Source organism: Dermochelys coriacea, chromosome 3 (genome assembly GCF_009764565.3).
Source record: "Dermochelys coriacea isolate rDerCor1 chromosome 3, rDerCor1.pri.v4, whole genome shotgun sequence".
NCBI lineage: Eukaryota > Metazoa > Chordata > Testudines > Dermochelyidae > Dermochelys > Dermochelys coriacea.
The window spans coordinates 195092324-195120148 of NC_050070.1; the positions used below are offsets into that span (position 1 = coordinate 195092324).

General features: G+C 42.2%; 1 protein-coding gene and 1 long non-coding RNA gene across 3 annotated transcripts in view; one reads left to right on the forward strand and one right to left on the reverse strand.

Moving 5' to 3' along the window:
• Nucleotides 1–18086, reverse strand: part of ACTR2 (actin related protein 2) — a 46230-nt gene extending 28144 nt beyond the window's left edge. The window contains exons 1-4 of one of the 2 annotated variants that reach the window (XM_043512014.1): nucleotides 17928–18086; nucleotides 6835–6945; nucleotides 2617–2631; nucleotides 604–819 (exon numbers count right to left, since the gene is read on the reverse strand). In XM_043512014.1, coding sequence (XP_043367949.1) covers nucleotides 604–819; nucleotides 2617–2631; nucleotides 6835–6945; nucleotides 17928–17975 — 390 coding nt within the window. In that variant the 5' untranslated portion in view covers nucleotides 17976–18086. The remainder of the gene's footprint in view (nucleotides 1–603; nucleotides 820–2616; nucleotides 2632–6834; nucleotides 6946–17927) is intronic. The other variant, XM_038394626.2, reaches the window with a different exon arrangement.
• A 24-nt stretch (nucleotides 18087–18110) lies between these two features.
• Nucleotides 18111–27825, forward strand: LOC122459569. Its single transcript, XR_006280354.1, has 3 exons — nucleotides 18111–18211; nucleotides 24458–24614; nucleotides 25781–27825. It is a non-coding gene; the product is annotated as an uncharacterized LOC122459569 (long non-coding RNA).

Below are 27825 nucleotides of genomic sequence, written 5' to 3' on the forward strand. Positions count from 1 at the left end.
ACAAACTTAATTTCCCTTGTAAACTCTGCTAATCTCCCAGCTGGAGTCAAATTCATTTAGGGCTTGATCCTGAGAAATGCTGAGAACTCTGACACTAATCCAATATACAGTAGTCAACGGGACTGCTCACATGCTTAAAGATAAGCATGAACTTTAGTGTTTTGCTTGATTTGGTTTACTCAGAATACTGCAGGATTAAGTCTTTGAGAAAGGGAGGTGAAGGAAGATTAACTGGATTTTGGAAGGCCTTTCCTATGTATTAGGCATCAGCTCACCTTATTGGGTCAATGGGGATGGGAGGTGCAGGAATACCTGAACTTCAGTGCCTGAATCAGTGATTTCCTGGTACAGAAGCTTGCACGGGACTGCTAGTCTGTTTAGACTTTAGGACTAAGTAGGCTTGTTTGCCCTTGGATAAGCTAGGAAGAGGACTATTCTGGGCTGTAACCAATTCTCCCATTTTCTGCAAGGAAGAATGGTGCCTTGAAGGGTTATCTTATATTTTAAAAAAAGCAGTGACCTCGTAGACAAAATTTAGTGCCTGCCATCATCAATTCCTGCTCTCCACAAATAGGTTTTCCTTATTCAAGTCAAGAAACGTACCTCCACAATCTTCTCCCTGTTTTTCGTTGGGTTCATGGGAGGCTCCGTGAGTAGTATTTTACAGTTTTTCGTGTCGATGTTAAGTTTTTCTGGTCCAAATGTGTAGTCCCAGAGGTGCTTCATATCATCCCAGTTCCGGACTATGCCATTCTCCATTGGATAGTTAACTTCCAGCATTGAGCGTAATTCACTTGCTTCATCACCAACCATAAGATCCTATAAAGTCACAGTATTGAAGTTTGTATGTCAGTTTGCAAGAATTTTAATTATTCTTTAGCAGTTTTTGGATGTTAAGAATAAAAGATATTCCAACTTGCATCTGATTATATGTACTGAATGGCCCATGACCTGAACTTAGTTTTTATATATAAAAAGTAGGCTTTACTGCACAAAATATTTAATCTGGCTGAGACCCATACTAGATCTTTTAAGAGAACTCACATTTGGAAGACTTCAAAACTTTAAATCAAACTTACCGTAGTAAGAAGCTACCCTGCATTTTGTCACCGTGGAATAGTAAAGAAACCTTAATATGTACAGACGTTTATTCATTGAGATCTCCAAAATTACTTCATCAAATACTCACTTGAATAGGTTGAGATGTGAAAAAGCACATAAAAGATAGTAGGTGGGGCTAGCAGAAAATTTTTCCATGCATGCTGCAAGTTTCTGTGCACATTCCCAAAACAGGGATAACAAGAGCTGCATAAGCATACAGAACAAGTAGCAAAAGCAAATAAGGGACTGGAACTACCACGCTAAACATTAAAATAAAAAGTCGTTTAACTAAGCCATTGCCAGTAAAGTTTTAACAGGGTAGACAGATAACTGATATATATCCCTTTTATTCCACATCAAAACACAAAACAAAAAACCCCAACCCCAGTATAATATTTTATACAAAATACACATATTACCCAGTTGTGACTGATATAGTCAATTTCTAAATTGATTATATAAGAAAACGCTTTTCTTTTCCACAGGTATTTCCTAAGGCAAGTGGGTACAATGAAATGTTACCTTTGTTTCCCACTATAGACCATCTTCTTCCAGAGGAGCCTTAATGCCTGACTTACCACCATATTTAAATAAATGAATTAAAATATATCCTCTTTTTAAAGATCACACTTCTGCAATCTAGCAAAATAATAAGTGTTTCCTTTATTATAATATTTAAGAAAAATGAAATGGTTATTTTTGACCAAATAGTCTACTGCAGCGTTTACAACCCAATCGCTGTGCCACTGAGAGGTGAAGGTGACTCAGATTCTCTTTTAAGCTAAGAAAGAAAAAAAAGACATAATGAAAAGCAAACTGGAACTTTTAAATTATTTTTAGTTTTAATAATCTAAGAAGTTCCTAGTAACTAGTAAAGAAATAATTTTATTACATGATTTTTAATTTGAGTCCCCTAATCAGTTCTCAATTTTATAAAACAGTTTTCATAGAATGGACTATTAATGTAAAAATTAGAAACCTAAACTTCTAAACTTTAGGGAAGATCATAATTTGCTAAACTTACTCCAATAAACATACCACTAAGTAACCATGTGACTACATCAGTTCTATCACAACAAATTCATAAAATTCTGACTTTATTTCACAATCGCTAGTTAAAGAAGAACCATCTGAAATCTGTTCTGTGCATGATGTATACCTCAGACCAGGACAAGGTCAAGGAAAAGTCATGATCTTTTCCTATCTTCATTATTTTGTTATGTTAGATAAAGCATTTTCTAACGTTAACATTAAATTCATGTTGATCTTATAGAAAAATGAATTATTCTTGCATCTGCACATAACTCAGGTCATGTCACAATCAGAAGCAATATACAAGATTCTTACGGTATTAGTTGCTACTAAATCAAAGCAATGAACAAAGTTTAAAATAAGTAATCAAATGTAAAATGTGGGACAAGACAAAACATTAAAAAGCATCAAAATAATGCAACGGCTACTGCGTCCCATAAAGCAAAAAATGGGAAACAAACAATACAGGGGCACCTCACTTACCATCTTTTTGTTATTCTACTTCAACAGGTCAAGAAAGGTGAAGAAAGAAGATAGAAGCAGGAGAGTCAGAAAAGGCCTAAAGGAAATCCTCATTCAAATTATTTTAAGTACACAGTAGATACAAAGCAGAAAAGAGATGCATGTATTGTGGCAAGTGTTCTGAGTTAGCGTAGTTAGGGCAAAGCTAACACCGTCAACGACATTGCTGTTCTTCTCAGAAGCCATTTCTGTCTGTGATTAACTTGTTTCCATTAGTTTAGTGGCGGGCTTCTCATTTTTATTCACAATATGCTATTGACAATAACTAGTGTCTTTGCATCTTTTCTAAGAAGCAAGATCTTTTATATGCCGATATCCCATTAAAATGGAATTTTGTCCAACGTGAGTGGTAGATCTGGAGTAGACTAATTGCGTGGTGGATTTGAAGTAATTAATGCCAGCACATTGCCACCAGAATCCCTGCTTTCCTCCACCTCTTTTTTCCATAAAATATTCATCCTTCCAACCCTTGGAGTTGAATTTTTACTATAACAGTTATAAAAATATTAAGCTAAAATACAAACTTGTGAATAAATAAAGTGCATAAACTTAAATGTTGTTTGTTTATGTATTCATTCTAACTGAATTAAGCGCTCATGAAGTGACACAACAATAGCAATGACCTGAAAAGGGTACAGTGCAGACAGATTTGTGCACATTTCCCTACACAGCTCCGCATCTCAGTTCTGCCATACAGTACCCTGCTGTGCTAGAGAGGGGCTAGGAGAATTAGCCATTGTGCTACACAGCAAGATACATAATTTTGTGGACAAGCAGGGACTAGGATGCCATTTTCACTTGTGACCCAATTCAAGATCAAAACCTAGGACTCCTCAGTCACCAACCCTTCCAATAGCATTTTAATAAGAAAAATATCAGCTCCAGTAAGGCACGTTTACTTGCTCTACTTACACATGACAATAACTTCAGGGCAAGTACTCTGCAAAGGCAGCTGCCAGAAAATCCATATCCAGTCGCAGGAGGAACACAGGGTGAATGCTGACTGTATTCTCTACCCACTCAAAGCCTACAGACCCCCCACTCTATGGATTTCTGAGATAGAAACTGAGGAAGATAATTGTGGGGCATGGACTAAGAATAAAAATGAGGTAAAGTGCATAGCTGGGCCTGTTCTACTCCAAGGAAATATCCCTAAAGATTCTAATTAGTTTTAAAATTGATCCATCAAAATCTATTTTAAAACCAGTTGGAAGTGCAGCATAGTTTAGGCTAAATCATTTTTACCAAACCAGTTTCAAAAACTGCTGAAGGTAGTTTAGAAGCTGGTTCAGTAAAACTAGTTCAAGCTGCCAGGAGCCTGGTCTGCACTACAACTTCAAGCAGTTTTAAAATCAATTTAGCTCAACAGGTTTTAAAACTGGTTGGAATTTTGGGGGAAACTGTTCCAGTGAAAACCACACCTTTGATGTAGCTGTGTCTCCGTATGTCCTCATTTGCTCTCCTGACAGGAATAGTGGGCAAGGGAGGGTTTAGGCTGCTTTTATAAAACCCTGTTTTAGGGCTCATTTCACTCAGTTCCTGAATTTGGCTAGTTTTTCTGAATATTTTTGAAGAGCTAAACTGATTATGTTCTTGTCAATTTCCTTTGCTCTTCTGAATGAGCCACAATGCTCTTTAATGTGTAACTAGAATTAATCCATTCAAATTTTAGTACAATTTATCTGCCAAAAATATCTTTTTAGGAAAGCAGCAAAAATGGAATGACATCCAGAAGGAAAAAAAATGGCCCTCAGACAGTTTCACTGTGTTGTCTTACTGAATTTATCCTACATATTCACCAGGAAGGAAGATCTGAGACAGATCTGTAGGATGGTTGTTTGCTTCTCCTGATCTGGTTTTATTTTGGCCTCGTCTTACAACAACTACAATAAAGTAGACAGGTCCTGTAACGTAGTTACAAAATAAATCAGGAGTCCAAGTCCCATTCGTCATTAAAATATCCCTGAGTGATTCCATCTTTAGAATGGGAGACATGATACAAGAGGTTAGATGTAAAAAAGCATCAATACATCATATATGGCACTCCCCTCAACCCCATTCCAGAGCCTCAACTCATACTAAACCAAATACTCAGATGATCAAAGGCCATCCTAAACTGGGCTAGCAGCACTGACCATGTCAGGGCTTGAAAAATGTATCAGACCCATTTCCCATAACACTAAAGCTTCCAGCATAAGGTAGAAACAAAGTAGAAAGAAGATGGGTCCATATCAGCAATCTCCAGGAGAAATTCCTTGGTGAGACATTTCTAACCACTGTGTAGAGTGAGGGGATTTCTGCCAGGATTGTACTTTGACTCTGCTTGAGGAATCTAGCTTTCACTTCAGCTACTGGCAAGTAGATGTCTGAAAAATGTGGAACTTCAATTGCCCCCACCAAGCTTCTAGAAATGAGGAGAAGCGCTCTCTCTTTCTACCTCCATGTCCTCCCAGCTACTGTGAAGGTGAAAAGTCCTCTACTACCCAACCTCCTGGCTGCTGAGAGATGCAGGGAAGGAAATGAAAGATCTCTGCTACTTTACCCCTTTCCAGTCTAGACCTTTACTTTGCATTTTTGTCATTCTTCCCCTTAAATAATTATAATGCCACCTTCTATTAATGCTCATACTTTCCCCTAAGCACCAGCAGGAAACTGTTTCAGTGCTACCTATAGGATTTCAAATATCGGGAGTGAAACTGACCAGAGTTTTGTTGATTTCACTCTGCCACTCATAGCTTTGTAAAGCAGCAGCAGCAAAGACACAAACTTTATCTGCCCACTCAGGAAGTCAGCCCTGTATGTACTTAAATCTGAAATAGTATCTTTGCAATCAGAAGGGTTAGAAACATAGGCCCCCACATGCCTCAAGGAAGGTTTTCAACTCAATGCTAGTGATTAGATTTTTTTCAAACCTGGAATATTACAATATTTTTAGACTGTAAGCTCCTCAGAGCAGGGACCGTTTCTCTATTCTGTGGAAAGCACGATGTCTACCATCAGTACTTAAAACATAATGAAAAATAAATACAAGCAAAGTTAGGCATCTCATACAAGTTCACAGATGGTTTTGCTTACAACTAATTGTATACTGAATAGTAAAAATTATAGATTATAGCCATTACTCACCATTGTCTCAGAATCTTGTATTAAGACTGGACAGCAAGGATCAGTCATCTGATCAACTTCTGCTTCATTTCCCCAAATCCCTTATCAAGATCTAAGAGCCCCAGGCCCCTATGCACACTGGCCCCCTGACAGTCAGCTTCCAGTAACATTAATCTACCCTTCTGCTCACCACATGCCCTGAAGAAGTGCAGCTGCTAAAGCTTATTACTTAAGCAGTGAATCACAGGAGAGACTGCTAGGGGGGCATGATAAAAGAAGGAGAAAGTACTTTCATGTGTTACAGTAGAACCTCAGAGTTACGAACACCTTGTTAAAGGAGGTTGTTCATAACTCTGAAATGTTCACAACTCTGAACAAAATGTTACGGTTGTTCTTTCAAAAGTTTACAACTGAACATTGACATAATACAGCTTTGAAAGTCTAATATGCACACAAAAAAATGCTGCTTTTACCCATCTTAATTTAAATGAAACAAACACAGAAACTGTTTCCTTACCCTTTATTTTTTTAGTCGTTTACATTTGCAGGGGTTCTCAGTCTTCATTGCACCGTGACCCCCTTCTGACAATAAAAATTACTACATAACCCCAGGAGAGGGGACCAAAGCCCGAGTCCTGCCACCCTGGGTGGGGGAGGGCCAAAGCCTGAACCCCACTGCCCCAGGTGGGGAGGGACCAAAGCTTCAGTCCCATGCAGGAGACCTGTAACCTAAGCCCTACTGCCCAGGGCTGAAGTCCTCAGACTGCAGCTTTGGCCTTAGGAGGTGGGGCTTGGGCTTCTACCTCAGGCCCCAGCAAATCTAGGCCAGCCCCAGCAACACCATTAAAATGGGGTTGCAACCTACTTTGGGGTCCCGCCCCACAGTTTGAGAACTGCTGGTGCACTGTGTTTGATTTTTCTTTCTTTCTTTTTGTCTCTGCTGCCTGATCGCATCCTTCCAGTTCCAAATTAAGTGTGTGGCTGACTGATCAGTTTGTAACTCTGAGGTTCTACTGTATACAACTGAAACACTACCGTGAATGCTTTAAACTGTTATAGGAAAAAAAACATTACCTTGATTTCAATGTTTCCCACTTTGGCAGTTGATCTTATAATTGGTCTTCCAACCAAAGCTGGAAAGATGTGTTCCGGAAAATTTGAGCCTGCATACCCACATTTCACAAACTGAAAAGAAAAAAGTTAAATAATTTGATTAGTTAATATATGCATTACATTTGTTTATTACTATTAAAAATTAATTAATTTTCAAATGCAGGTAAGGAATTTTAGAAAATAAGTCATGTTGTGTTAATTTAGATGTAATAAAGGGGCCCAACGTGTTAACGTGATCCTGACAGTCCAACATTAAACAGTTTTAAATGAAGTTCGGGGTTTGGAATACAATAACCTCCGCCTGCTTTGTTCCATTGCAAACACATCATTACAAATCCTTTTATTAAAGATACAGAGAAGAAGGAAAAACAGTAAAAGCATTTGAAACGTAAAGTATTAAATAGGGCTCTCATTTTAACAACATTGCTTGTTCCCTTTCCCTGTATCTGGAGAGTTTTTAGAAGGAAAAAAAAAAAACCAGCCTCTTCAGTAGTATTAAAGAAGGTAATGACTGTCCTTTTGGGGAAAAACAAAGAAATTAGTTGAGATGGGCTGGAGCTATTATTGCTGCTGTTGTTAAAGCCCAATCCCATTTCCTAAGATGACAAAACAAAACAAACACATAAGGGGGGAAAGAAAAGAATAGCAAAGACAGAAAATGCAGCTTCCGTCTCTGGTGTTGACTCTCACATGCACCTTCACTGCTGAAAAAAACCAGACACAGCACATAGACTTATTACCCACTCCAAGACCTGGCAAACTTATACCTGAAGAGGCCTATTTAGGGCATTGTGTTTAGCTATCTTTTTCTGGTCACAGGCTCACAGCAATGCTGCAAAACATGCAGCCTTGGCCAGCTAAGCCAGACTCTCTTTAGACAGAAGGAAAAAGGAGTGAGAGATATGAAAGAGAAGAAATAAGGTAAGGAAGGAAAAAGACATATTGGGGGAGGTGGGAGAAAAGAGTCTCACATCCCAGGTGGTGTTTGGGATGCGAGACTAGTGGGGGGTAGTGATGTCATCTGGCCCGGTTTGGTCAGGACATCTTTCAGGATAAAAAAGATCTGAGCTCCGAGGAGACAGTGAGGATGGTAGCCATGATGGTGAAGCTCACTCCCAATGGCCAATTGTTCTCCCCAAAGTCTCTTTAAGGACCCCAAAAGGCAATGATGGCGGGAATAGACCACCCCCTCATTATTTTGTCCAACAATTAGACCTAGTTTCCAATATACCAATTGTAGTTTACTGATTTCTGCTTCCACACTTTTCTTGTTTACCAAGAATGATCTTAACGTAGTCCTTGAGTAGTATCAGGAGACATTTTTGCTTGAACTAATTCAGTCTGTCCCACTTTTGCACCTTTTCCCACCAATATTTGTTGTCATGGGTTATTGTAACATCTAATGAACATATACTCACTTTTTATATTTGAGCTCACAATTAGGGTAAATTTGTAGGCTCAAATGTACATATACAAGTCTCTGCCTAGAACTTCAATACTCATTTTAAATAGTTTTAGAAACTTTTTTTAAGCACATATCTGAAATTTTGAAGAGATACTAATACTGCCTGTTTCATTTGGTAGAGATATGCGCGAGACCTCTGAGCTTAACTATACTGTATTTGGCTCACCTCCCCCACCATTCTTCAACTCTATATTGATCATGTTTCAGGGTGGTCCTCTGGCAGCAAGCAGCTTACTTCTCAAACCCCTAGGATCTGTCTATACTGTCCTATACTTTGGGCTAATGGGGTGTGAATAGCAGTGCACAAGTGCTGTGCTGTAACTCCCCAGTAAGGATACTGCAGGCACGAACTCAAAAGTTCGGCTGCGAACTTGGGGCTCTTTAGTTTGCACCCACAGCATCCACATCGGGGACAGCACAGCACTTTAGAGTGCATTGCTATTCACATCTCCTTAGTCCGAACTGCAGGGTAATAAGGCATTATTAAAATTATACTTAAAAAACAATGTAACATTTGAAAGAACTTAATGTAAATCTACATTTTCTAAGATGTGAGACATGCCTACCCTGGGAAAGGGTGTTTTTTGATTTATTTTGGGAGCGGCTTGCCATGGGAGCAGACAGATTTTAAATTTTCCCTAGCATTTCTACTGTGTCTATAAAAACAAAAAGTCTCTAGCTGTTATAGTTGTGGAGAAACACTTGGATCACTTTTTGAAGGCTAACTGATGCAGTAATTTCTGCCTCAATTCTAAAGTGTGAACTGTCTTATTCATTTCAACTGATATTAACTCAAATGCCAGTTAGAATACTTTAAATATCAACATTGCTCAAAGTATGTAAGAAAGGATGGGAAGTTATACACCAGTACTTCCTTGAGGGAAGAGGAGAAGTGGTGGTGCATGAAGATATATACATTAAAAGGAACAGTAGGCCTTTAACATTCTTTGGGGCGTTTTGGGGCGGGAGGCACATTTGGGTTTTTTTCCCCAAAGGGAGACTCAACTTTCAAACGTTTGGGAAATGTGGATATAAGTTAAGAACCTTAAATACAATGGCAAGAATTAAAAATCATTTAATATGGCTCCTTACCTAGTAGCAGCTATACTTTTAATTAGCAAAATCAATTTGCATTCAGCATCAATGGAAAAACATGATGCAGGGCAAAACTTTTGTCGCCCTCACTTTTCTTCTTGTACACCACCTCAGTTTTTAAATGTGTTCTGTCTGCCGTTGGAGCCAACTTGACATGTTTGAGAGTTAGGAAGCATGTTCTTGAGCTTATCAACTCCCCTCCACAAGTCCCAACTCCTTTCCAAAGATGAAAGGTCTCCTTTAGAAATATGGTATGAAATGGCAAGGCAAGGGCTTGTCAGCCCTTCTGCTTATTCTGAGGCTATCAATATCTAGGATTTATTCAGATCTTGTATACACATGCAAGAGAGTGCTGCTCCTATTTATAACAGCAATTAATGGCCAACTGTATTCGGAACATCAGAACAGGTTGAACAGGCTGGAGCCCAAAATCTTTTTGCCAATGCACTTATTTCCACACTTGAGTATCAGAGAGTCTGCAAAGCTATGAAGCCACTCTGATTAATGGGGGATAGAGCCTCACAAGCCTATTACCCCAATTTGATTAAACATGCTCTTTAATACAAAAGTGCATGTGACTTCATATGCTTTTATATCAATTACATGAACAGATGAGTACAACTGTCATATTTAAAGCATTGGGGAAGTTAATTTGCCTTAACACAGCTGAGGTCATTCAAGTTTGATCAAGTAGGGGTATATATTACTTTGGGAATCTGTTGGAGATGGAAAACGTATGGAGCAATGAAGTGAATTATCAAAAGTGCTGTCTGCAATATGCAGGTAGAAAGAAGTGCTTTCCCCATAACTTATTTCCATGCTTCTAAGGTTTTGGGTAGCTGGGATGTGCTCTGTTGCAATGTTAAATGCCACTAAATGTAATTTTTGTTCACTAATTTCTTAGTTTTTTTATACAGGTGAAGCTGCTTCTGAAGACTGTGCAAGGCTGATATGCCTTAGTAAACTGTGTGCCTGCAACACCTTATTCACAATGCTCCAGAATTAGCAGTGGTCAGCTGTAGGGAACTTCTACAAAGGAGTCCACGTAAATACTCACTTCCCAAAACACTCCATCAGAGCCTCTCATGGACTCCAGAAACTACATACAGCCACAAGCAGCTGCAGCAACACTATACCAGTAAATCTGCCTATTGCTCCTCCCACGCCCTTTCATGCAAGTATTAAGCATACTTCTCAACCTTCAAACACACCAACACGAGAGACCTGCAAGTGTCATGGATGCCATGTTGGCCAACACTATGAATTGAAACAATGATCTCCAAAATTGAAAGCGTGAGTCTTTACAGCTTGTGCGGGGTACGGGGCCAAGTTCTCAAGCTGAGAGCTGTCACAAACACTCATTCTCTTCAGACTGGGCAGAGGATGACATACAACACAGATACACCTACCAGGAGGGTGACAAAAGTTAAATGTGCAATAAATGAGTGAAAGGTCAAGTGTGTGTTTTGGTGATTCACACATTTACAATCTACACATCATCATAGTTTAAGTTCTACAATACTGTTTTAAAGTGGTCTTTTCACAGAGCAAATCACACATAACCCTACCTCCACATAGATCAGCAGAAGTTTTTGAACTGCTTCACCTTGAGACCTCCAGCTTAGGCTCTTACTATTTGAACTACAGGAGTAACTGCCAGTCCCTTTCTATACCAGCCTGGAGAAGGATTAACATACACTATCCCAGGGGTTATACACAACTATTTACTACTCAGCAGCAGAATACTGGTGATCAGGAATCCTGGGTTCTATCTCTGGCTCTGGAGGAAGAATGGGGTTTGTAGTGGCTGGAAACAGTACAGCTAAACTGGTTTAGTCATTCTGAAAGGCAGTATAGTATAGTGGATAAGAGAAGGGTTTGTCACATAAGAAACCTGGGTTCACAGTGCCTTTGCATAAGCCTTCTGCTAACCTATTTAAAAATGGAGGGGGGGGGGGATTTTCAGCAGCTTGTCCCACATCTTCTGGTTTGGGGTTCATGGCCCCTTGGTCAATAATAAATTTAGCAAGTCTCATAGGAATTTAAATAGTATTTAGGAGATGAGACCTGAACTCCTGGTCTCCTTTCCCAGCTCAGGGAACCCTTCCCCAGGCTACAGGAGGATCTGGTGTATGAGGGAGGTCAGCCTTTTTTTTAAAAAAAGGATTCCTAGACGTTAATGATGAGATTCATACTGCAGCACAGTTTTCATCATCAAATTAAAATTCAGTGGCTTCAGATGGCTGAACATATTTGACACTATGGCTACAAAGTTATAATACTTTATGTAGGCTACTGATCTATACTGGATATTCTAGGAGTCAGCACAAAGAGTAACAATGTTGCCAAAGAAAAGGCCCCAGACTGTTTCTGATTTCTTGCTAAAGGAGTAAAAACGAAAAAAGTGACACCTGTCAATTAAAAAATCAAATCAAATCATAAATGCCTATTTTTCAACAGCTTATTACAAACTTTCCAGAACTTCAAACTATACAATTAATACACTCAAAAATCTGTAATTAGTCAAGGATAATTCATTTTTCATTTTACTAAAAAACTCCTTTTACTAAAAAGACCCCAGATATTCCCCATTCTTTCCATTGGCAAACAAACTCCCTAATGCAACCAAAATTGAAATGTATGTTCCTTGGGGCAGTTATTGAATTCCAAGTTCAGCACAACTAAGCATATTGTAAATGTTTAACAGCAGCAACATTTAAATGCAACATTGCATCTTACAAAATAGTGAAGAACTACTCATTGAAAAACATCTTTGCAAGATGTACATGACGTATATTATAATACACAGAACAAATGTCTACTGTACATATATTTACAAGTGTGTTTTAAGAATAGTTACTTAGTTAGCCTGGTGCGTGCAAGAATCCAGAGTATAAGAAATTATTTTACCATATATAGTTTCCTCTTCTGAGCATTGTGGTTTAAATTGATGCTCTGACTTCCCACTGAGTCATCAAGTGGCAAGAACATGCAGTGTATAAATATTCTTTCAAGTAAAAATAAATACACAGGCTACATCTGCTCACAAACCTATCTTGAGACCAATTTTATACTGAATAATCTTATAATCTCATCAAGTTTCAATGTTAAGGTAGTTTAAAGTAGTATCAATCTCTCGAACAAAAGAATTTTAAATATAATTTAGGACAACACTCCAGGCCTAAAGTAACTTACTATTTGTTCTTAAAATAAATAAATAAATAAATAAATAAAATCATAAAATCTAGAATGTTTGAGGTGGACATTAAGATCCTGCTGCTGACCTTATTAAAGGTTGTCCTACATTATTGTGTTATGAAAACTCAGTTTTAAATTACTTTTTCTTCAAGACAGATTACAATAAGATCCACAATAATCACATACTACAGTAAGCATTACAGGAACTGCAAGTTTCCAATCAATTTATTCAAGATTTTTAAAGAAGAAAATTAAAGCATTTTGGCTACAACTGCTAAGGTAGTTCATATACAACATTTTATGTTATATTTCTGAGTAACTGAAAGGTTTTTTAATGCTAATCATGGTGTATTCATTCACTTTATCATGAAAATATTTATTAAAAAATAATTCTAAAATAAGACAGCTTTGTCTATCATAGTATAACATTTTCTATTACTATATTGACTTGATAATGAAAATTTATGGCTTTAGCTCAATTTATTCTTCTCAAAAACTGGGTTTTTCTTGCATTGAAAAATCATTTTTCTGACATAACTTAGGCTACAGACCTAAATGACATCAAGTAATTATGCCCCTAAACCAATAAAATTAAGCATGTTTCTAGGACTACTTACGTGTTAAAATTAAGCATTTGTCCAAGGGACTGTCTACACACAAAAATTATGCCAGTATAGTCAGTACAAAGCTGTTTTACACTGGTACATCTGTTCCCATACAGAAAGGGGAATAAGCAGCACTTGTATAACTGCATCCACACTAGGGATCTACAGGTAGTTACTTCAGTTTACCAAAATCAATCACATCCCTAACCAAAATAGTTACACTGGTAGAAAAAGTGTGTGTAGACTAGGCTTAAGTGACTGAAGTTTGGACCAAAGACAAAAGCAGTTCTTATACTGCATACTTGAGATGAACTATAGTAAAAGTAAGTCATGGTCTTGGTCTCCATAATTAACATATTCACAAATGAACATACACCACAATAAAGAGAGAGATCCTGAGAGCATCTAAAACTACCACCGAGATCAACCTCTCGGGATCAGGCCCTCAAGAGCTTTAAGGGCTTATAAAGATAACTTGCAAAGCATTCTTTTGCCATTTTTGTATGATGTATAGAGATGACCTAAAGGTTTCAGGCGCTGCCAGTCCAAAAAACAATTGATTTCTTAACCTTTGAAATATTAGAATTGTCAAATCTGGCCTCTTTCCCTAATTTTCCTGGAACACTTTCTTGGAGGTTTCAGATGTTTATTGTGAGAGGTCATGTTTTAATTTACATGGCAGGGATATTGAAACTTTAACAAAGATATCCTTTGTCTCAAATGCTCATTAGTCTTCGGCATTAAGTGGGTGTTAAGACTTTCTTTTTTGTAACAGTCACTTCCTTCCCAATTGCTTGATTCAAAGGCTCTTGTCTCTTGCTGATGATGTCAGTTTCACTAGTTGTTCTACTGGGGAAAGCCTAGGTAGACTACAATATCATTAGGGGCCTACCAATTTCAAGATCATGGGATTTTAAAAAAAAACAAACAAATGTCATGATTTCAGCTATTTAAATTTGAAATTTCATGGTGTGTAATTTTAGGGGTCCTGACCCATAAAGGAGTTGTGGGGAGGTGGAGGGGAGGTCACAAGGTCATTGTAGGGGAGGTTGCAGTACTGCTACCCTTACTCTGTGCTCCTGTTGGCAGCAGCACTGCCTTCAGAACTGAGAAGCTGGAGAGCGGCGGCTGCTGGCCAGGAGCTCAGCTCTGAAGGCAGAGCCCTCACCAGCAGCAGCGCAAAAGTAAGAATAGTATTTGCCCTACTATCCTTACTTCTGCACTGCTGCTGGCAGGACACTGCCTTCAGAGCTGGTGCCCGGCTAACAGCCGCTGCTCTCCAGCCATCCAGATCTGAAGGCAGCTCAGAAAGGTGGCAATACTGAGACCCCCCTTAAAATAACTTTGTAACCCTCCTGCAACTCCCTTTTGGGTCAGGACCCCCAATTTGAGAAACGTCTCCCCTGTGAAACCTGTATAGTATAGAATAAAAGCACACAAAAGATTTCACAGGGGGAAGACCAGATTTAACGGTCTGTGATGCATTTTTCATGGCCGTGAATTTGGTAGGGCCCTAAATATCAACAAACATAGCAGTAAAGGTGCTAAACAATATTTACATTAGGTGTTAAAGATGGTTTCAAGTTATGTTAGCTCACTTGAGTTATCTTATCTGTTTTTAAAGAGCACCTCTTTTCCTAGGGCTTGTCTACACTTACAGCACTGCAGTGGCACAGCTCTAGTGCTTAGTGAAGACACTACCTACACCAATGGGACAGCTTCTCTTGTCAGCACAGGTACTCCACTTCCCTGAGAAGCGGTAGCTATGTTGACAGGAGAAGCCCTCCAGTCAACACAGTGCCATCTACACTGGGAGTTGGGTTAATATAACTGCGTTGCTCAGGGGTGTGAGTTTTCCATATGTTTGTAGTGGAGACCGGGCCTCATCTTGTTCATAAAGTTTTCATAGGTTCATAAGGTTCATGAACTTCATAAGGTTCATAAAGTCTTCCCAGGTAGACAAAAACTGGATTTCTAATGAGAGGGGAAAAACCAAAGCCCCCGTAACCTTTTAGGCCTTCTTTACCGGAAAAGAGGAGAGACAAAAACAATTTTTGCCATTCTGTAGGTCAGAGCGTAAGTCAGTAACTAAAAGTTTAAAGTGATCTAGTGATCTAGAAAGACAAGGTGCATGAGGTAATATCTTTGATTGGACCAACTTCTGCTGCTGACAGACAAGTTTTCAAGTTCCACAGAGCTTTTCTGGTCTGAGAAACTTACTAAGGGTTGCCTACACCTAGAGTGCTGCAGCGATACAACTTCACCGTTGCCACTGTAGCGCTTAGTGAAGATCTATCTACGCCATGGGGAGAGGTTCTCCGTTGACGTAGTAGGTACTTCACCTCCTGCAGAGGCGGTAGCTATGTTCAGGGGAGAAGCCCTAGGGTTGACCTAGCACTGTCTACACTGGGAGTTAAGTCAGTACAACTACATTGCTCCACACCCCTGAATGACAGTTATATCAACATAATTTTGTAGTGCAGATCAAGGCTCTGAGTATCACAGCTAAACGCAAGATGGAACAGACTGTTTAGCATACATAGTTGCTATGTATTTCAAGGGACCATTCAAGGTGAAATGGCCCATTTCCTCCCTATGACTAGAGGGGTGTTAAGGAAAGGGAGGGGTTGTTAGTGGGTTATAGATTGTTATAATAAGCAATAAATCCAGTGGTCTGATCTACACTATAGAATCAGGTTACTGCACAACTCGCAGTAAGAAAATCTTTCAACTCTAAATATTCTCATTCTCTTTATCCTCTTTTTATACACAGTATATTTAATATTATACACACATAGACACACCAAGAAATGCCAACAATAGTCAATTTTAGCCTACGAGAGATGTGAGCTACTGGGCTTACTGGACAAGCATCCACATTATCCCGAAACAGCACAATGAGCACTGATGTGCCCCCCAAGGGTGGAGAGGCCCAGAGCACTGAGTTACCCTGCTGTTCTTAGGCTGCATCTATATTGTAAAAAATAATCAGACAGGTAGTTTGCCCCCAGCAAAACCCTGCTTATGGTGGCAGCAGCAGAAGCTACAGCACAGACAGGGCAGAAGCTTTTTCACCATCTCAGCGGGATGAGTGGTTAGAACTGCCCAACTCCCACTGCGCTGGTGGTGTCCTTGGAAGCTGCTCCAGCTCCACGTTACAGGCCTCTTTGTGCTTTGGTATGGGATGCCAGGGAGGGTGGTGGGTTCATGCTGGGAGGGGAAAGGGATCCCATCTAGGGGAGCTCTCAGGCAGTGGAGAGAGGTCCATGTGAGTGAGAAACTGTGGAGCTCTGGGGCAGTGGGGGATTTCCATGAGGATTGGTTGTGGTCCTTTAGGGCAGTGGAATGGGAGAAAATCCACATGGGCACGATGAAGAACTCTAGGCGCAATATGAAGATTTATTTATGGGGCGGGTTGTGGAGTTCAGAAGGAAGCAGGTTGGTGCCGGGAGGGGGAAGGAGATCCTGCCCATGGGGGAGCGGGGGCAGGCCGGTGCCGGGAGGGGGGAGGAGATCCTGCCGGTGCCGGGAGGGGGGAGGAGATCCTGCCGGTGCCGGGAGGGGGGGCAGGCCGGTGCCGGGAGGAGGGAGGAGATCCTGCCCATGGGGGAGGGGGAACAGGCCGGTGCCGGGAGGGGGGAGGAGATCCTGCCCATGGGGGAGGGGGGGCAGGCCGGTGCCGGGAGGGGGGAGGAGATCCTGCCCATGGGGGAGGGGGGGCAGGCCGGTGCCGGGAGGGGGGAGGAGATCCTGCCCATGGGGGAGGGGGGGCAGGCCGGTGCCGGGAGGGGGGAGGAGATCCTGCCCATGGGGGAGGGGGGGCAGGCCGGTGCCGGGAGGGGGGAGGAGATCCTGCCGGTGCCGGGAGGGGGGGCAGGCCGGTGCCGGGAGGAGGGAGGAGATCCTGCCCATGGGGGAGGGGGAGCAGGCCGGTGCCGGGAGGGGGGAGGAGATCCTGCCCATGGGGGGGGGCAGGCCGGTGCCGGGAGGGGGGAGGAGATCCTGCCCATGGGGGAGGGGGGGCAGGCCTGTGCCGGGAGGGGGGAGGAGATCCTGCCCATGGGGGAGGGGGGGCAGGCCGGTGCCGGGAGGGGGAAGGAGATCCTGCCCATGGGGGGGGGGCAGGCCGGTGCCGGGAGGGGGGGCAGGCCGGTGCCGGGAGGGGGAAGGAGATCCTGCCCATGGGGGAGGGGGAAGGAGATCCTGCCCATGGGGGAGGGGGAAGGAGATCCTGCCTGGGGGCAGGCCGGCGCCGGGATGAAGATCCCGTAGGGCGAACCAGGCAGGAAGGGGAGAGGGATCCCAGCGAGGGGGGGGGGGAGGGAGAGGCAGGCGGCAGGCCAGGAGGGAAGGAAATCCCAGTGGGGAGGCGGGCTGAGAGGGAGAAGGGGATCCTGCCCCGAGATCCTATTGAAAACCCCAGGGGAAGCGGGCGGGCGGCAGGAGAGGAAGATCCCAGCGGCTGGACGGTGCCGGGAAGAGGGGAAGGAGACCCCGGCCGGGTGAGGCGGGCAGCGAGCCTGCGCCAGGAAGGGGAGCGGATCTCGCCCGGCGGGGCGGCGGATCTCTCGAGCGGCCCCCTTCCCCGCTCCGCCCGCAGCGAGCTGTGCCGAGCGACAGACGCTGGGGGTGGCCGGGCCCCGCCGCGGCCCCGGGAGCCCCAGTCCCCGGCCCGGTGCCCGGCCGCTCACCCCGGTGCCGTTGTCGCAGACCACCACCTTCCTGCCCTGCGCGTCCATGCTCCGCGCCCGCCTCGCCTCGCCCCGCGCTCCGCGCTGACTGACGCGCCGCCGCCTCCTCCTCCAATCAGCGGCCGGCTCGGCCCGGCCGCCTGCAGTTCCCGCTGCGGTCCGACCCCTCGCGGCCCTCCCCCCCCCGGGCCTCTGTGGGGTCCGCTCCGGCCTGGCCGCTGGGGGAGCGTCATAGCGGCGGCTCCTCCTGCCGGGCACTGACTGCGGCCAGGAGGCCGTGACAGGTGAACGGGGCCGGGCGCGGCGGGATTGCTCAGGGCAGTCGGCGCCCCCTCCCCCCGACAGACAGAGAGCTGCACCCCAAGCCCCCCGAGACAGCGCCACCCCTGCCCCAGACACACACACACACGGCACCTACCCCCACCCCCACCGGCACTCCTCTGCCCCCACCCTCGCAAACACCCAGCCCCCCCACGCCCCTCATCGACACCTCCCACCCCCAATAGGCGCACACACAGCTCCAATACTGCCCCCCCCCCACCGGTCACCCCTCTACCCCCATAGATACCCCCCACTGCCCCAGCCTGACACAACCCCCGTCCCTATGGTCATCCCCTCCTTGGCCCACAGCTCCATGATTCCCCCACATACACTGGCCCGCCGCCCTCAGCTCCACAATCTCCCGCCTCAACTGCCCCCCCCCTACTCTACTGCCCTAGAGTTCTGCATCCCGCCCTCGTGGATTTCCTCCCCCTCCCCCCACTGCCCTAGAGGGCCACAACCCATCCCCATGGAAATCCCCTACTGCCCCACAGCTCCACAATGTCCCCCCTCCCGCCTGAGAGCTCCTCAGCCCCATGGACACCCCCTGCTCCAGAGATCCATAACACACCCATGTCCAAATATTCCCTCTACAACACCCCTCCCTCATGAACCAAATACCTAGGAGAAATTACTAGGCCCTCTGAGTTATTCAGGTATCTGCAAACCTAAAAGACTGACTTCCTCTACGCATTTGAAAAATGAATGCGGAATGAAGTCATCAGGCATGTTCTAACAAGGAACTACCTGAGGCAAGGCACCTTATGTATCCTCAGAAATAGTTGGTGTTATCAGTGTATTAAATCCAGTCTTTAGTTGAGCTCAATACAAGCAAGGGGAGGGATAAATGATCATTTTACTGTACGTTTCCATCAGTTTCATTTTCTGATGCTTTACATATAATGAACTTATTAGACTATTCATTTTTGTTGTTCATAAATATAAAATGACACAGTGGCCAGTTTTAAATAACTACCTTTATATAGTTAAAAGGACTTTGGTACTCTTACCCTTTTGGTACAATTTTTACTCTCTCATATTTACAATATCCTCTTAGAAATCTCTAAATAGAATGTCCTTCCCTAACAGTCTTGGACTTTTCTGCTTGGCAAACATTTTGCATTTCTTAGTGGGTTCCAAATAAAGAATGAAATAAACATGTTTTCTTACTTTGCTTCTTAACGGCTGCTTTTCTTGCACAGACCAAATTCCCCTTGACTTCAATGAAATTTTTTAGATGGACAAGAAATGTGGTATCAGATCCTCATTTTTTCTCTTGTACCACTGGAGATGTCAGGCCAACATTGGAAGTAGTGTTTTCTAATTAAACATAGTGAAAGGCACATAAGCACAATGTTGGGGGGTCCTAAATAAATAGTGGCCATTGTGTTGTTCTTTGATGCCTTTAAAATATTAAATTTTTAAGTGCAATCTTGGGGAACATTCAGATTTTTAAAAAATCAGAATTTAGGTCTAATACTTGATTTTTAAACTAATTATGTCCAGATTTTGAGAATGATGAAAAGACAGGGTGCTATGTATTAGGACAAGGAGGCTACCCAAGCAGAGATGGAATAATTCAATGTGATACGCCTATAATGGAAGGCCTGCATCCCCGTCATTTTGGAGTAGCAGCAGCTTTGACTGGGCATGACTGTACATTTATATATATATATATACACACACACACACACACACACACACTTTTTTAAAATGTATGAAGTTTTGGGATAAAAGTGAGGGCCTTAAAGTTAGAACTGTGCAAATAACTAATTTTTTGTTTTGCTAGCTAGTTGAACTGAAATTTGTTTAAAAAAAAAGTTTCAGATTGACCTGAAATGAAAGCTTTAGTACTTTTTGGTGAACTGACAGTTTAAAAAAAATTGGTTTTGATCCAAAATGAAATGTTTGATTTTTTAACTTTTTAAAAATGAAACTGAGGTAAACTTAGTTTTGAAACAAACTTGAAACATTTCTTTTACAAAATGTCAAAACGTGCAATTTTGGGGGAATTTTTTTGGAGGGTTTGGCGGAGGATTGACGAAAACAGTTGTGGGAATTAGACATGAAGTTGCAAATTGTTTTGGCTGACCCAAATGTGCATTTTATGGTGAAAAAAGTTTTCTCTGAAAAATTTCACCCAGCTCTACTTGCGGAACTGGTTTAGAGCAGTTTTTTATGGAAACCTAATGCCCATCAATCCTGAAATATTAACTAACAACTGAGGCTGACACCACTTAACTCATTTACCCATAAGGTAGTGTGGTTCAAAATACAACACCAAAACTAAACTCATGATTTATCAGAGCTGTGTATTTTCAACATTACTTTATAGTGTAAAAAGAAAAGGAGTACTTGTGGCATCTTAGAGACTAACATTTATTAGAGCATAAGCTTTCGTGAGCTACAGCTCACTTCATCGGATGCATTTGGTGGAAAAAACAGAGGAGAGATTTATATACACACACACAGAGAACATGAAACAATGGGTTTATCATACACACTGTAAGGAGAGTGATCACTTAAGATAAGCCATCACCAGCAGCAGGGGGGGAAAGGAGGAAAACCTTTCATGGTGACAAGCAAGGTAGGCTAATTCCAGCAGTTAACAAGAATATCAGAGGAACAGTGGGGGTGGGGTGGGAGGGAGAAATACCATGGGGAAATAGTTTTACTTTGTGTAATGACTCATCCATTCCCAGTCTCTATTCAAGCCTAAGTTAATTGTATCCAGTTTGCAAATTAATTCCAATTCAGCAGTCTCTCGTTGGAGTCTGTTTTTGAAGCTTTTTTGTTGAAGTATAGCCACTCTTAGGTCTGTGATCGAGTGACCAGAGAGATTGAAGTGTTCTCCAACTGCTTTTTGAATGTTATAATTCTTGACGTCTGATTTGTGTCCATTCATTCTTTTACGTAGAGACTGTCCAGTTTGGCCAATGTTCATGGCAGAGGGGCATTGCTGGCACATGATGGCATATATCACATTGGTAGATGCGCAGGTGAACGAGCCTCTGATAGTGTGGCTGATGTGATTAGGCCCTATGATGGTATCCTCTGAATAGATATGTGGACAGAGTTGGCAACGGGCTTTGTTGCAAGGATAGGTTCCTGGGTTAGTGGTTCTGTTGTGTGGTGTGTGGTTGCTGGTGAGTATTTGCTTCAGATTGGGGGGCTGTCTGTAAGCAAGGACTGGTCTGTCTCCCAAGATCTGTGAGAGTGATGGGTCGTCCTTCAGGATAGGTTGTAGATCCTTGATGATGCGTTGGAGAGGTTTTGGTTGGGGGCTGAAGGTGATGGCTAGTGGCGTTCGTTGTTTTCTTTGTTGGGCCTGTCCTGTAGTAGGTGACTTCTGGGTACTCTTCTGGCTCTGTCAGTCTGTTTCTTCACTTCAGCAGGTGGGTATTGTAGTTGTAGGAATGCATGATAGAGATCTTGTAGGTGTTTGTCTCTGTCTGAGGGGTTGGAGCAAATGCGGTTATATCGTAGCGCTTGGCTGTAGACAATGGATCGAGTGATATGATCTGGATGAAAGCTAGAGGCATGTAGGTAGGAATAGCGGTCGGTAGGTTTCCGATATAGGGTGGTGTTTATGTGACCATCGCTTATTAGCACCGTAGTGTCCAGGAAGTGGATCTCTTGTGTGGACTGGTCCAGGCTGAGGTTGATGGTGGGATGGAAATTGTTGAAATCATGGTGGAATTCCTCAAGAGCTTCTTTTCCATGGGTCCAGATGATGAAGATGTCATCAATGTAGCGCAAGTAGAGTAGGGGCATTAGAGGACGAGAGCTGAGGAAGCGTTGTTCTAAGTCAGCCATAAAAATGTTGGCATACTGTGGGGCCATGCGGGTACCCATCGCAGTGCCGCTGATTTGAAGGTATACATTGTCACCAAATGTGAAATAGTTATGGGTCAGGACAAAGTCACAAAGTTCAGCCACCAGGTTAGCCGTGACATTATCGGGGATACTGTTCCTGACGGCTTGTAGTCCATCTTTGTGTGGAATGTTGGTGTAGAGGGCTTCTACATCCATAGTGGCTAGGATGGTGTTTTTAGGAAGATCACCAATGGACTGTAGTTTCCTCAGGAAGTCAGTGGTGTCTCGAAGATAGCTGGGAGTGCTGGTAACGAAGGGCCTGAGGAGGGAGTCTACATAGCCAGACAATCCTGCTGTCAGGGTGCCAATGCCTGAGATGATGGGGCGTCCAGGATTTCCAGGTTTATGGATCTTGGGTAGCAGATAGAATACCCCAGGTCGGGGTTCCAGGGGTGTGTCTGTGCGGATTTGTTCTTGTGCTTTTTCAGGGAGTTTCTTGAGCAAATGCTGTAGTTTCTTCTGGACACTACGGTGCTAATAAGCGATGGTCACATAAACACCACCCTATATCGGAAACCTACTGACCGCTATTCCTACCTACATGCCTCTAGCTTTCATCCAGATCATACCACTCGATCCATTGTCTACAGCCAAGCGTTACGATATAACCGCATTTACTCCAACCCCTCAGACAGAGACAAACACCTACAAGATCTCTATCATGCATTCCTACAACTACAATACCCACCTGCTGAAGTGAAGAAACAGATTGACAGAGCCAGAAGAGTACCCAGAAGTCACCTACTACAGGACAGGCCCAACAAAGAAAACAACAGAACGCCACTAGCCATCACCTTCAGCCCCCAATTAAAACCTCTCCAACGCATCATCAAGGATCTACAACCTATCCTGAAGGACGACCCATCACTCTCACAGATCTTGGGAGACAGACCAGTCCTTGCTTACAGACAGCCCGCCAATCTGAAGCAAATACTCACCAGCAACCACACACCACACAACAGAACCACTAACCCAGGAACCTATCCTTGCAACAAAGCCCATTGCCAACTCTGTCCACATATCTATTCAGGGGATACCATCATAGGGCCTAATCACATCAGCCACACTATCAGAGGCTCGTTCACCTGCGCATCTACCAATGTGATATATGCCATCATGTGCCAGCAATGCCCCTCTGCCATGTACATTGGCCAAACTGGACAGTCTCTACGTAAAAGAATGAATGGACACAAATCAGACGTCAAGAATTATAACATTCAAAAAGCAGTTGGAGAACACTTCAATCTCTCTGGTCACTCAATCACAGACCTAAGAGTGGCTATACTTCAACAAAAAAGCTTCAAAAACAGACTCCAACGAGAGACTGCTGAATTGGAATTAATTTGCAAACTGGATACAATTAAGTTAGGCTTGAATAGAGACTGGGAATGGATGAGTCATTACACAAAGTAAAACTATTTCCCCATGGTATCTCTCCCTCCCACCCCACCCCCACTGTTCCTCTGATATTCTTGTTAACTGCTGGAATTAGCCTACCTTGCTTGTCACCATGAAAGGTTTTCCTCCTTTCCCCCCCCTGCTGCTGGTGATGGCTTATCTTAAGTGATCACTCTCCTTACAGTGTGTATGATAAACCCATTGTTTCATGTTCTCTGTGTGTGTGTATATAAATCTCTCCTCTGTTTTTTCCACCAAATGCATCCGATGAAGTGAGCTGTAGCTCACGAAAGCTTATGCTCTAATAAATTTGTTAGTCTCTAAGGTGCCACAAGTACTCCTTTTCTTTTTAAGAATATCTGAAGAACAGTGGGGGGTGGTGTGTGGGGGAGAAATAACATGGGGAAATAGTTTTACTTTTTGTAATGACTCATCCATTCCCAGTCTCTATTCAAGCCTAAGTTAATTGTATCCAGTTTGCAAATTAATTCCAATTCAGCAGTCTCTCGTTGGAGTCTGTTTTTGAAGCTTTTTTGTTGAAGGATAGCCACTCTTAGGTCTGTAATAGAGTGAACAGAGAGATTGAATATTGTTTTTGAGGTCAAAGGGTCTAGGGCAGAAAAATCTCGCAGGAGAAAACCTAGCAATATATAAACTTAGCGCAAAATATTAAGAGTGCAGTGTAAATTTGTTCTGTATCTACTCTGTGTTTGTTATGTTTAGGCCAAGATAGAAGCTCTAGTTGAAAGTCATATAAAAAAAATCAAGATTTTTATTAAAAAAATAGTATCCTTCCTATTCTTGGAACCTAATATTTGTATATTTTGTCTTGGTTTTAGTTTTAGGTATTTTTTTTTGCCCTTGTTGTACTGATTTAGAAAAAAATAACCATTTCATAAAAATTGTGTAAAAATGTAATTTTCATTCTGAAAAAGATGGTTGGAACACCATTTGCTGTAATTCAAAGTCATGGAGACAACTACTCCCTGTATGCTGGTTAGAAAGGGTGCTGTGGCATTTGCAAGAGAGCAGGACTTCACAATAGAAGATAATAAAAATCTGACAACTAAGCAGAGTGCTAAAGCTTATCAGGTAATGTACTGCACCTGTCCTGTATTGATATGAACGGATTTTCATGGACTTTCATATTAAGAGGTCTCTCTGAGCTATCTTGATGTGCATACATACAGAAACCATACTAATGTGAATGGGAGTTACCTGCACACATAAAGAGAAGAATAAACTCTAAAGGCCAGATTCTGTCCCAGAGTTCTTTGCTGTACTAAATGAAAAGGGGGTGCAGGCAACTCCCTTAATATTTTGGTCAGCCCCAACCTAGTTCAGAGCAATGTGTGATTTGTTCTAAATGCTGCCATTTATTAATGGTTACTAAGAGACTGTCTGCAAGCTGGGAGTTAATGGCACACAGTGCCCTGCAGCTGCACCACTACCATCCCTGTTCCAAACCTTACCCCGACTCTTCACCATATCCTTTACACCTGAGGGTGCGGGAGTTGCATACACTTACTCTTTGCCTGCTGTAGAGTTGAGGCCAGTTTCTACCCACTTTGAGCAGAGTCAGGGGAGAGAATCTGCACCTGAAGCGTTACCAGGAAATGTTTCCTTATTATCAAACTAGTCTTCATTGCTTTGATCTATTTTTTTTACTGTGCTGTATTATTCTGCTGCCAAGATTAACATATTAATACAAAAGAACCTCATTAATCTAAACTTCACTAAACAATACATTTTGTAGTCCACACAAAACTAGCCCTAAAATTGACTAAACATTACATAGGATTTGGTGGACTGTAAAATACTATATAAAACAAGTCAGAAATGTTTAGCAAGTGCAACTACTTACAATTTTTATAAGCCATTTGACAGATGGGCTGGCTCCTCCTGCCCTAGCAGATTATGACCACCTCATTACAATAAAGCATCTGAGTTTTCCAAATGTCAAAAATCCAAATCACCATTTTAACAACCACTTGTTCCTGGCCCAAAAATTGTGTTGTAACCAAAAGTTATGAAATCCTGATTTTGCTGAAGTTCTGAATATCTTGTGAGACTATTGTAAAATTGGGGTATAACTCTATTGTATTTTGCCAATCGTTTTCATGTTTGTTTGCCGAATGCCATTTTTATTGTATATGAATGTATTTTCTTTGTAATTAAATTACTTATGACTATTATGAGAAAAATAAAGGGAAGCACTTTGATCAGAATTCTAAAGCTAACTCATTTTTCTCTCTCAGTTACACTAATTCTGGTTGGATGATGCTGGAAGGAGCTTAACTACACAAAGCCTTTCTGTGGAAATTGCAATGTTCTTTTGTGGATCTAACCCTATGATTCTAGAGATAGAGACTTTGACATCTAATAAAATATATATTTTTGTGTGGAGCGGGGGAACATCTTTAACATTTCTTTGTGGGGTGGTTTAACAGGGTGCTGGACGCGAACTGCTGAGCCCAGCTCAGCTCTCTGTCAGGCCAGCTCCCATTAAGGGAGAGAAATTGGAGCTGGCTAGAGAAACTTGTGCCTGATTGGCAAAGGGGAAATAGCTGCCAGGTAGTTAGCCTGGGGCTGCATAAAAGCCTCAAAAGGAAGGAAAGGGGGAAGCCAGAGAGTGGAAGCTTGTCTCTTGCAGCTGTAGAGGCTGGGAAGTTCTTCACATGGAAACCCCCTATGTTGTATATGGTGAGAAGGTGGTGGGATTTTATGCTGTAAATAAACTGCACTAGTGATTGCGGAGCCAGAAGGTCTCTTAGTGGTTTTTGGAGCAGAGGCAGGAGCAAAGGGTGTCCTGCTATGCCCTGTTAAAGGTGGGGAAAACTCTCTTTTCTAGCCCTCAGCACTCTGGAGTTGTCTCTCCACTGTCTTGCACACTGTGTAGTTACTTAGACCTGTGCAAAGTGGGTGGGAAATGCTACCAAATTAGATTTCTCCATTCACTTTTTGCCAGTGATAGCATTTTACACTCACTTTTTACAGGGGTAAACAACATGAGTTCGCAGGATGGAGAATGAGGCATCCTAAGGTCTGATTTGATGGGGGACTGAGCACCCATAATGCCTGCAGAAGTCAGTGGGACATTTGGGTATTCATAACCTCTGAAAATCAGGTCCTAGATGTCTAAAGTCTGGCAATGAAAAATTGAGGTACCCAAAATAAGATACCACAAAATAAGATACCACTTTTGAAAATGTAGTCCTAAGTGACTACAGTCATAGGGGAAGTCTGCAGCAGAGCCAGGAATAGAATCTGAATCATCTGACTCCCAGTCCTGTGGCTTAACCATAAGACCAACCTTCATCTCCAGATAACAACAGCAGATATCTTTCAAATATGAATGGAGGTTTCAAATTCATCCACACCATATAAAGAACAACACTTTAACATGATTCACTGATAATTGAGTCCTGGTAACAGAACTACATTCTCTCCTCAAATCAAAAAAGTGGTTTTGGTTTTTGAAATCAATTTACACTTTGCTACTGTGAAGTCCACTGAGAGGAGTAAACATTGCGTTTAACATCTCCATTCATTCTGCTACCCTGCTTCACTTTTCAGCATGTAAGAATGACTTTAAAATTATTTTTTGTAAACACTTTACCTCACTAAAAATATAACTGTGAAATACTCTGATTCAGGAGAAAAAACATAGTTATAAGATCTCTGATTTTGAGAATATCCCTTATTTTATTCAAAAAAAATTGTTGGAACATTTAGAAAAAATTTCAGAGGACACAATACCTTAAATAGTCATTTTAATTAATTATTTGATTATTCTGTATTAAAAATGTGGTAAGTACTGGAGTTAGAGGTCATTAAGAATCAAACTGGCTTGCATACATACATAAATGGATGTGATGTTAGAGGATAAAAGTTTCTATCAGCAGCAGCAAGGATATTGTGGTGAAGTGATAATTGTATGCTGACTAGCATCCCAGAACACTTCAGAGAGAAGTGACACAAGAGCTGGTATAAATTTTAGTGAAGACAATCAAAGCAAAATGTTGCCTTTGTAAGTGCAGAGGACTCCTAACAGTAGAATTGGTATGGTTCTACTGGTTGAGGACATCCTGCATGAACCACATGGAGTCCACACCATACACAGAGAAGGGTTGGGGATGGTGGAACTATTGGAAGGTTTTAAGGCTGAGATATGTTAGGTATTTGTGTACGTAGGAGAAGAAAGACATTATGTGCATATTGGAGTCTGGAAAGTGGGAGAACAAGAGAAGATGAAGATATGGACAGGGATTTCGGAACAGGTTGATTCAAGAAAGTAGAGCCA